This window comes from Paralichthys olivaceus, chromosome 1, assembly GCF_024713975.1.
Source record: "Paralichthys olivaceus isolate ysfri-2021 chromosome 1, ASM2471397v2, whole genome shotgun sequence".
Taxonomy (NCBI): Eukaryota; Metazoa; Chordata; class Actinopteri; order Pleuronectiformes; family Paralichthyidae; genus Paralichthys; species Paralichthys olivaceus.
In genome coordinates, this window is record NC_091093.1 from 14831212 (window position 1) to 14843406 (window position 12195).

At 39.8% G+C, this 12195-nt stretch overlaps 1 protein-coding gene across 2 annotated transcripts in view; it reads left to right on the forward strand.

The window, feature by feature from the left end:
• LOC109636748 (CUB and sushi domain-containing protein 1-like) overlaps nt 1-12195 on the forward strand; it is a 380253-nt gene that overhangs the window by 190874 nt on the left and 177184 nt on the right. For both annotated transcript variants that reach the window (XM_069528917.1, XM_069528922.1), the window contains exons 5-6: nt 61-268; nt 11781-11893. In XM_069528917.1, coding sequence (XP_069385018.1) covers nt 61-268; nt 11781-11893 — 321 coding nt within the window. The remainder of the gene's footprint in view (nt 1-60; nt 269-11780; nt 11894-12195) is intronic.

The window sequence follows — 12195 nt, forward strand, 5'->3', positions numbered from 1 at the left end:
TGTTTTAAAGAGTTGCTCCCCCTTCTCACTCTGTCCTTCTACCCCACTGTCTGTCTCCAGCGGAGGGAGCATGTGGTGGTACGTTACGAGGCACCGCAGGTTCAATAACCAGTCCTGGATACCCTGCAGAGTATGACAACAACCTGGACTGTACATGGTCAATCCTTGCTGAGCCTGGGGACACCATTGCTCTAGTCTTCAATGACTTCTTACTAGAGGACAAATATGACTTCCTGGAAATCAGTGGAACAGAAGCACCAAGCATATGGTAAGACACATTTCCTATACAGACCATGTAGTAGAAACAAACTCATGTTTTAGGGTACAGAAGACTTCAACAGGACTGAGGCACTATATGCTGAATAGTGTATAAATACATAGTGACAAGCAGACAGACACAATCACCACTGACATTTGAGAGGTGAGTAGAAGATATGAAATATACAGAGAAACACACAGAATTTGGACACAGAAGCCTTGTTCTGCAGATTATGTGGCAACACAGGACACTTTTATTAGAATGAGTTGCCTGAAGCAGAGGCGTGACCAGGATCTTGAAAGGTTGGGGGTTAAGCCCAGCCACTGCACAGACAAACTATTTTGGTGTGTGGGCCTGTTAGGCCTCCTCACCGGTGACATCCAGTCACTGGGGGCATTGTTATGTCAATATGTACGTTTGAACATCTGGTTCGTCACACTCTCGATATCTCAAATTCTTTACAAATATATAAACTCGAACTCAAGGATGAACTGATTAGATTTATGGACGAAGGTCAAGGTTGCAGTGACCTCACAAAGCACAGTTTTTGCTGTGTGAAGGTGATATCTCTGGAACGCCATCAAGCAATCTGTCCACATTCGGCACAATCTTTTACTTTGAGACAAGGATTAACTCATTACATTTTTGTAGTCAAAGGTCAAGGTCAAAGTGCTCTCACAAAGTATTCTTCATGTTTTTCTTGAATGTGTTATCTTAAAATGAGCTTGAGGGAATGTCATGATGACCGCTCAAAGCGCTTCACTGTACAATTTTGCCATTCATCCATTCACACACACATTCATACAGTGCATCTATGGGCAGCACTTTTTTCTGTGAGGGGCCTTTCGGGGTTCAGTATCTTGCCCAAGGACACTACGGCATGCATATGGGGAAGACTGGCCTGTAGATTAAACCCTAAACACAGTTCTTGTAGCCAGATGAAAGTGCAGCGAGAAGCATCTTGTCGTGAGATTATACAAAAGCAAACCATTAATGCACCGTTCCATCCCACAGGGGCTAGATAGTCATTAGAGCTCATTATTCCATATGGGCCCACAGTGAGTCACACAACATAGCAACACTACTGGATGATGCTACAGGCCAATATTCAATGCAGCAACAGGCGTACATCAATCAGCACTCTATTGCTATTTATTACTCACTGCAGTGTAATCAGTGGATTCTGTGCTCCGATAACATTTATCTTTCGTAACATCATCGAACATCATTTCTTCTTTTGTTGAGCTCTTGTCCCCTCTTTGAAGTTCTCGCTCATTCTCCTCCCTCTCTGTTGTATCCATTAACGTTGTTGGTCTATCTCTGCCGTTGCACACTGCTGTGCCTGTGGGGTTGTTATGATGATTTACATGGCTGTAATCGTACTGTCTGCCTCAGAAATACTTCCTGTTGTGCCTTGTGACAAACGTTTAAAAACCACTGAGCTACTTCAGCTAGCCTTCTCCACCGCCAACGTGAGCTCGTAGATGAGGCAGCGGCACGCTCACGTCCTGACAGGAGATAACTCTTCCTCCAGCTCCTCCAGTCTCGCCTGCGCCTCGTTGCCTTCATCCTTCTTCTTGGGAAAGCTTCTTATATTCATCGCCTTCAAGTCTTGCCTCAGTGAATTAGCTTGCTAGCTACCACCAGATGCCAACAATGACAAGCCCTGTAACCGGTGTGCTCTCTCTCTTGCTCTCTCACTTTCACACAAAATGTATATGTGCCAAGTGTGTGAAGTTGATCCGCTGCGTGAACGACACACAGTTATTAGAGCGTTTTTGATCAACAATAATGGATGACTGCAGTGACACATGAATAAAGCCTGGCCACTTTTTTTCACTATTGCATTATATATAATTTTTATTATTTCACTATTATATATTTATATCCGGGACTTCATAAAACATTCAGGCCTGCAGCCTGTAGACATCCAGGCCTAATGTCCTAGAGCCTTCAGTGTTCCGTTAGCTGACTCATGGAAGTGAATAGCTTAAATTTTACTGCAGTTTTTACGAATGTTGGGAAGTAAGGATACAACTACGGATTAACTAGCCACATTGATTGATTAGGAGTCCTGCTGATTTTCCCAATTTATTTAAATCCCACAGGGAAGGTTGTTGTTTCATTCCTGTTTTGTTTGTTGGCAATAAAGCCAGCATTCTGGTGTACTACAGTACACCCAGGTTTTTAAATTTAGAGTGCTTTGGGGATTGATTTTGGTTTGTTCAGAATTTCCCACATCTCCTTTGAAGGCTTAAATGTGTTTTTGCAGTAGTGGAGGCAGCCTGATGGCAGCCTAGTTCAAGTCGATGGAAATCATGGATGAGAAAGTGAAAAGCTGTTTGTCTGTCTGAGAACCACCTCTGTTCAGAAGGCAGCATTAGTAGACTGGAATATTTGTCCTTTCTAAAATGTAGAATGAAATCTGTATTTTAATCCCCAACAAATAATACACATTCATTCTTTTTCTGCCATTTTTACCACCTCTGATGTGTCTAATAAATCTGCTGTCCAGAGTGGCAGTACATTTTCAATTCAACAAATACAGATGTCCAGCCCCAGGTACGTTTAGATTATGGCCGTTAATTTAGATTTTCTTCAGTCTCACCAATAGCCGATGGTCCATTATTGAGCATTGAACAGTTAACTGACAAGATCTGTACTAGTTTTTATTCAGAAACATGTGGAGTTGCTCAGATAGGTTAGTCTTGTGCACAGTAACAAGTGTGAGACCCACGGTGGAAAATATCCAGATCAGATGGTACCGATATCCCAGAAATGCAGAGAGGGCATCTGGTGAATCAGTACAAATTTGTATTGAAAATTAAGGGTTTACATTTAATTATGAACATCCCTAGTTTACATTAAGGCTGGATAATCCTAATAAAGAAAGAAAGAACAGATATATGTGATTTTTCAAATTTGAGTCTTTATTCTTTTCTTACTGGGAAATATATTTTTTGCAAAGACATTTATAGACCACTATGTCCTGCAGAAACAGTCCCTGTTTTCACATTCTCTTTACTCCAGCTGACATCGTCTTCCATGTGTAGAAAAAGTTTCATGATTGTGGTGCAGCTTTGAATGGATAGGTGGACAGATAAATAAGTGGAGTGAAGGAGGCCGAGGGGATTGCATTAAATGGAAACAACAGGAACGGAGAATAATTACACATTTAGTCCTGTCACAAGCTGAGCAGCACACAGGAAACCATGGCATTGTCATGACACCATTTGTGTGTTTGTATGTTTGTGTGTCAGGTCTTAAGTGGCCGCCTGACAGTGTGAGCTGTTGATCATTCCTCTCGGCTCTGACAGATTACACGCGCACACGCGGCTTATCTCTGACAGTAAAACATTCAAGGACCACTGTCATCCCACCCTCTGCAATGCAGGGGAAGACAGGGAGTGTACAGGAGAGTACACCAACATATTGATATCAAACGGTGACTGCAATATTTGAAGCCTCTTGTTGTCATGATTCTCAAAGTGTTGTTTCTACATCTAATAGTTTGCATTAATATATCATCTTAATTAAAACACTAGATTACAGGAAGCGCCACTACAAACAAATGGTGTCAACTCCAAAAACATACTGTTTACATGATTTTATTTTAGCACATTAAATACATTAATTAATGAAATCACAACACAATTACATTAGTCAACACATTCAAATTCATTATATCAATGTGCATTGTGTTTAAGTGGGCAGTTTTGGTGCACAAGCAAAGCAGAGAGTGGTGGGCAAAGGTCTCAAGTTGGAATCTAACCAATTTTATGGTTTTCACCTTCACCGTCATAGGTCTCTTAGACACCAAGTATATCTTATCAAAGTTCAGTGATCTGGGCCTGAAACATTATAGTTATAAAAAAGGAAACTTAAATGGGCTTCTGACAATCTCAGGATCTCATACCATTCTATGTTCCTTTCCTCAGATGTGGGATTAAGTGATGACTGATGTTTTCACTGAGGCATCTGGTCAGGTCATTGTGGAAATGACTGACACCTGACAGGACCACTGTGACAGGTTCTTCCTGTTTACTGAGAGCTTTTTCTGATTGGCTGTCCCAAAAGCAATTTCCTGTTTCATGTTCCTGTCTGGTAGCTGGCAGGTTGAATGTCAGGTTGTCTATCTGTCACATATAAGCATACCCACAAACACTGCTGAGTACACACACACACATAAGTGCTTATATGTATCTATATCTATATCTATATATATACATTTGTATACACACACACGAGAATGATTTGATTTCAGAATATGACCATGTCATGCCTTTCCTTTTATTCTTTTAATGAGACTGGCATTGTATTTCTGTAGCTATTAACAAACTAATGCATCATATATTTCTAAGTGGAGAGATGATATTTCAATAGTACATGATGCATGTGAGCCATGATGGGGTCAGGCAGATAGAAAGAAGTATTTTGTAAGACCTCCAGGCATTAGTGGTGCTGGTGCCCACTGTAATCCAATGTCTTTATCTGACTCTATGGCTTATTGTGTGTATTTCTCCATGCATCCCTCTATTTAGCAAATGAAATGCCATCGGGTCACATAGCTGTTTCTGTGTATGCAGTTGAAGAGGTCATCAGTCATTTTCATTGCTGCTAATATTTTACATGAATCAATATGAAGATGCAGATTCTTTGTGATTTGAAAACTAAATTTAGAAATATAGAGCAGATTGTTTCTGTGTTCTGACAGGTTGAATTTCTTGTCCATGTATGAATACTGGATTTCAGAATACCAAATGTGTCCTGTAAGGTGGTCCTTGTAATTACTGTTTGAAGGTCAACGGTTAAAGACACTGACAGTATTTACAAGCAGATGACTGGACTGATCGTGTGAGAGCTTCCTCAAATGTTTGTGCGATTATATTTAATTCCATACCAATATCCTGTATATCCTTAATATATTTCTACTACATCTACAATATACCATGCTGCTGTGATTTGATAAACGCTTACTCTCAAAACATATAGATGATAACACAGTAAATGCACCAATATCGACAGATGTACTGTAGCAACTTTGCACTGTTCTTAAATTCATATTTCTTTACCTGCATATAACGAACACAGAAACAGCTTCTCCTGAATAAAGATTTCACAATGCTGCTGTATGAAAAAACAGCTGTTATCTTCAAATCTGTTTTCTTTTTTTTTCTGATAAATAAAATGAGCTGTTTATCTCAGAATCATTACTGTTCACAGCAGGGCGTCCTCTGCTCTTAAACCTCTCTCTTTTCTGCACTCTTGTTAACCTCTGCCCTTCTAGCCTTCTCCTCTTCCTCAGTTGTACACTCTCTTCTGTCCTGTATACATATCAACAGGCCCTCTGGCTTCCTCTTCTTCCCTGTCTTCCCCTTCCCCCTTTTTTCTGCTCCTCTCCTCCTACTCATAGCTTGAGTCTTTCAAAACACAAGACAAATTGAAATGCTTGTGGAAGACAGCATTTTCTTCAACTGAATGAATTCTTACACTGCCAAAGGCCATTATATCCAAAGAGCAAAACCACCAGCAATTAATCATATTTCATTCCGCTCACTACATTATTCACATTGATTTTCACCTATAGTTACCGGTGCGGAAAACTCAAGAATTTGCCAAAATGTTTCATCACACTGGTATTCTGAGAATTGTAAGAAGCAGTGGGTTGTTATGGTGATACAAGGAGTTTAATAGAATCTCTGAATTCTTTATTCCCTCTTATTTTTTACAGACGTCCAATTAAAGCAAAGGCTGTAATTGCCAATTTTTCTAGTATTTGACCAAAGGGCTCACTTCACATAATGTGATGAAGGTAATACTCACTAAATGGAATTCACAACTTAATCCAAGACACCTGCAAGGGATAAGAACTCTTTCCTTCATTCACATTGCATTATATTGCAAATCATAAATTACTCCCTTGTTTCCGTTTCTCTTTTCATCATCTTTCTCTCAGGTTCTCATGTTTCTCTCTCTCTGAGGCACAAACACGAATGCAGTGATGTATTTTTAATCACGTTATTGGCTGTGATAGAAACAGTAGTGGTAAAGTAGTGCCCATTCAATCGCCCATATTCTAGTGGCTTGCCCATGTAATTTTCTAGTCATTTAAACGGGACAAAGTCCATTTATTCAGTGGGCACAGACTGAATCTGTAGATGTCAACTTTGTGACAAACTCTTGCACCTTCTTCTTCCAGTTCAAATCACAGTCAAATTCAGATGGGAGATATAAATCCTCATACCTCCTCACTCTTGCTTGGCTATTCTCATGCTTGGTGATTACTAACCACACTGTTGTGGTTGGGAATCACCGAGAATGAAACAACCAACACGTGAGAAAAACTACTGTCATTTAACCCAACAACAAACTACAATCTCACTTTTGTCTATCAACACCAAAGGACATGTTTGGCTTTTGGTCTCATGGATTGAATTTGTTAGTAGAACTCCTGAACGTGTCTCCATGAGGCAGTTGCTCATTGTCATGCATCAAGCAGATAATATGCTCTGAGTCATGAAGATGATTCCTTTCCTGAGACAAATCACATGTTAACTTATCAGGGCTTCCACAGATGAGAGTATGATGAACCCAGGAGGACAACATCATCTGCAGACAGCAGAAATGCCATGCTAATGTCACTGCTGATTGTTTAATACAAACACGAGGAAAGGTAAAGAAGGACCACTGCTTTGTTTGAATGACCTTGTTGGCTCTGACACCCCATACCCCCACAGCGTGTTCCACAGAAAACTTTGAAGAATACAACCATGAGCATCTTATAAAACACTGAAACATTTAGACAAAATGAACAAAATCTCCATCCCTGCTGAGATAACCTCAATTTGATCTATTTCCCATGATCCAGCCCGAGTTCACATCGCTCCGCATAAGTCATGGTGAGGTTTAACACTCAGCCAGAATTTCTTTACGAGCACCTTGTCCTTGGTAGTTTTTCTCAGGAAGATTTAGCTTTGTAATTCCTTAATCATTTGAACACATCCTCTAGCCCCTTGGCTGAAACCCGGGGCCTTGTCAGCCAATCCAAAGGGTATTACATTAGGCCTGCACTATCTTTGGATGATACCTCAGTACCTGCCATCAAGGAATCAGTGACACCTGCCAAAAACAGGCTCAGACTCATTTTTATGAGTAATTCTCCTCTGTTACATCTAATTTCACTCCTCCCTTTGCTGTCCCTTTCTTTCTTTACTCCTCTGTTCCTTTATTCCCCGCTTCCCTTTTTGTAGTCACCATCCCTCTTCTTGTCTCCTGTCTTCTCTTTGAAATGCCTCTCTTGTCCTGTTATTACATTTACATTTTAAATTATGTTTACTGGCTGTATGTGTGTGTGTGTGTGCGTGCGTGCGTGCGTGTTTCTGTGTGAGTGTGAGTGTGTGGGTGTGTTATGAGATTAAAAGTACCAGTGTACCAGGGTTTTGCACTAAGCACTTGGAATAAACAGCTATCTGTCGTGAATAATGTGCTTTCCAACTTTTTTTGACTCGCATCCAATCAGTTCTTTTTACAGTGTCTTTTTGTCATCTTGCAGATGCTTGCTTCCACAGGGACCTGCAATAACTGCACCAGTAGAATAAACTAAAATAATGTATTGCCAGCAATTCGAGCAGCCAATAGGGGGGACAGAGGCCAAGACTACGGTGCCCAGACAGTAGAAAGTTATGTCTGTGTTGTGATGTTAATGGATCACCAAAGAGCGCGTGGTCTAATAATAGAGAAGTGCTAAAGTAAGCACAGAAATAAGTCTCTCCTGCTCTTTGTTCCTCCTGTTTTTCTTTTATTATCTACTCCTCATGGGTTTGTTTATCAGCTCCTCTCTTTTTCTCTCATATCCTCTTCTCTATGCTTTTTTAGTCCTCCATCCTTTACTTTCTGTCACCCGTACTCTATATTACTCTTTTATCTTCATCCATTCTTTTCTCATTTGCGACTACCCGACTTCTCCACCCCCTCTTCTCCTTTCTCCCATCGCTCCTATCTTTCCAGCTTCACTCACTCTCTCGTGTATCTCCATCCACTGCAATCTGGAATTTGTAATGTCTAACCTCATTTACCCTTGACCTCTTTTTATCACCTTTTCTCACTCCCGACCTCTCCTCATGGCTAGTGTGGTTACACTGCCTCCCCACCCATTGATTTAAGCAGATTTTTCGTCCTTGCCTCCTTTCCTATGTTCTTCACCCATCAGCCTCTGTTTGTGCCCGTTCTCTGTCCCTCATTATCTGTCTCCCCTCTCCTCGTCTTCTCTGTCTCCCTCTAACCTCTGTGCTGCAGTCTGTTTCCTTCTCACCAGCTAAACTTCTTTTCAAACCTTTATCACCCTCTCCTCTTTTTTGTTTTCTCCTTCTCCCTTCCCCTGCTTCCTTAAAGTTCAGTCTCATCCCTCTGTCCTCCTCCTCTGACCCCTTGTCTTGCCCTCATTCCGATGTCAGGCAGCTGGCCATTCACTATGAATAATGGAGGAGGTGCAGCATATCTCACAGTTTGTTTTTTATCCATCTCTCTCTACACTTTCCATATTTCCTGACCTTTTAGCTCTCTTATGCACATGACATTATTTATCTGATTTAGTTCAACATCCATACATGCAAATATGCATACTTGTATAGTTATGCAATGTAGATTGAATTAATTATATATGCTCTAACTGTAATGTTATATGATTTGAGATTATATCTACAATATAAATGCATTGTCATTTATCTCTCTATATAATTCTAAACTGATTATATCACTGTTAATGCACTGTCATTGACTTCATTATAGAAACATATTAATTATTTGATAATTTGATGGACTTTCTTGACTTCCAGTTTTTTCACATTAATATTCTTTTTGTTTCTAGACATATTTAACAGGGTCAAAAATATGGCTGAGATACGATCACCCTCATACCATTGTAATCAGGAGAAAAGTGCACTGAAGTCCAGAACAGAATCACTGGTCTTAAAATCCCATGATATGATGCTTTGTCTGTGCCTGTAGGAGTCGCAACATCAATTTCACTTGCCCCACTACAAACTGAGGTCATATAGGTGAAGTGCAGAACATTAACTGTGTCTGAAACAACTCCCTTCACTATTTATTACAGGACGTGGTGCACTGTATTAACTGTCTGTTGTATGTGAGGGTAGAAAATGTATAAATTATACAGCGCCTTTAAAAGAAATCCTGTAGTTTTTGCTCTGGTTTTATCTCTCATGTCATGTTGTCAAGTCAGACTAGCACACATTTATATTTAACCACACTAACTGAGACAGACCACTGGTTGCCTCGTTGAGAGATAGCATATCGCTCTACTGTAGTCAATTCACTGTGCGTACTGTAGAGTTAGAGTGCCTTTGGGCAGGGACATTGTCAGAGCTTTTGTCTCATCTGACATTTTTCATTTTCTTTCGCTCTGATTTTCACGAGCTGTCTCGTTCAGTCTCCTCTTTTTGATTAGATTTGATATCTTTCCCAACTGTATTCAAAGAGGCAGAACTCTGTGTCTCCTATAATAAGCACTCAATAAGGTCCTCTAACAAGTGTGCTTCATATTTTATACCACTGCTCATATTTTGTTTCTGCAATTTTTCCTAATCTGCATTTTTCCTCCCTCATAATGGGTCTCAATCAGCCTCGTATACCTGCGGCATTATTAAAGGGCAGTTCCACTGCTCCCCTTGCTGCAGGGAGGATCGTAGAACATTGGCTTCCAGGCAGTTTCTTACATCATTTACTTTTTTAAATAAATTATATCGATATTTTTTTTACCACTGCCTTGGTTGCTTTTGGTAACAAAATGCAAGAGACGTAAGATGATGATGTAAGATTTACCATAGGCGACCAACTCATTGTCTCAGTGGTCATGCTTTAGAAACTGTTTTTGAATATGGGAATGTTCTAACTTTTTTTGTAATCTCTATGTCCTTACACCTTGACTGCTTTGCTATGTCTCTCATCTCCTTATCCTCGAATGCTTTCTTTTTATCCCTTTCTAAATCTCTGTCTGTATTTGGTTTGAATAAATTCGAGATCCATTCCATTCTCATTATCTTTAGGAAGGAAAGCTGCAACCAGCATTACCACAAGCCAAGCAATCAGCCAAATCCAAACAGGCAGCTTAAAGGGGCAATGTGTAGAATTTAGTGACATCTAGACGTGAATTTGCTTGTTGCAGCTAAATACCCCTCACATCACCCTCCCCCTTCCAAACATGAAAGAGAACCTGTGGAAGTCTTCAGTTGTCATAAATACTCTAAAGGTTTTAGTCTGTCCAGTCTGGACTATTGAAAAAAAATACATGGCGGCCTCCATAGAGAGAGTCTCCTCCCAATATAAATATAGCATTATATAGTATTTTTAAAGTATTTATATATAGTGTAATTCTAGGGTAAAGCAAACAATTCATACAGTTTAGATTTTTATATTCAATTTCTGCCAAGAGATCCCTTTCACCTTAATCTTACACACTGAACCTTTAAGAACATTCACCACACTAGTTAATAATAAATCTAAGACGCAGCTGGCTTCAGTCACTCATTGGATTCTGAGTCCAGATTTATATAATTGTATATTTTCAAAATCCCAAAATATTATGATGTCATAGGAAACATAACGATTTGATGGATAGACAAGTTCAACAAAAAGAGCTTCTCCAGCAAAGATTTGCTGACTAGCACGGGATTTATACATTATCCAGTACAGCTGCACAAAACCTGCCTTTGGTCAGTGGTGATCATTGCGCAGTGGGATAATATCATTCATTCATTTCCCATATCCACATTTCCCAAGCCAGTGGAACAAATTGCCTTTCAACTAAAGCCTCAGTAAATTACAGGCACACAATGCAGAGTGACGTCAAAATCATCCTCTAGAAAGTTCTGCTTGACATCGTGATATTTTTTATAATGTACAGACCCTGAGATGAAGTCATATGAATTGTGGAATCACAGACCCATTTCTGCGCTGTGCATTGTATGACATACTGCACTTATAATTATTTGTGACTCATAATTTCTCAACATTTTTCACAAGAGCGGCCGGTCATGCTTCAGTCCATAAAGCTGCAATCTCTAATTACATGGCAGCAAAGTATTTTCCCCCCATCAACTGAAATTTTATTGGAGACTTTGTCTTTTCAACATCAAATTAAAATAAAGTATATAAAGCTCTCTATCCACAAACTGAGTGCATGTACTCAACCTCCAATTCTGGAGGAGCTTTAATATCTCTTTCAGTGTAATATTGATGATCGGTGTGGACCATACAGAATAAATACACACACATCCCCTTGTTGCTGTAAAAGTGGAGACTGTGGATTTTCAATAACAACAACTTGACTTTTGTTACATCACCTTCTCTTTCCCATTTGCCTTGTGTTTCTCTGCTGTATCCTCCAGAGAATAGAATAATTACACTACGGAGCAAAAAGTTGGTGAAAACAAACTCTCTGTACTCAGATTTGTGTAAAATGTGAATCTCATTGCATGTTTGTTTTGTATTTGCTTGCTTCCAGGTTGACGGGTACAACCCTGCCCTCACCAGTGATATCCAATAAGAACTGGCTTCGGATACACTTCACCTCAGACAGCAACCATAGGAGAAAAGGATTCAGTGCACAGTACCAAGGTATTTCACACTAACACTTTTACACCTATAGTGTGAATACTACAGTGTGTTGGTGTTAACCTGTGTGCGTGTATGTGTGTGATTGGAAAAGCAACACAGAGATCGGTCTCTCTTTGGAGGCCATCACAAATATATCTACACACACAATGGGGGGGATTGGGGTAATACTGTCGCCCAAGTACAGAATTAATCAAGGAATACAAATAATAATTTAAAAAAACATTAGACATGACTAAAAACATGATTGTATTCATAAGTTAAATGTGCAAGTGGATGCAAGCACACACGCCCAACCTCACAAT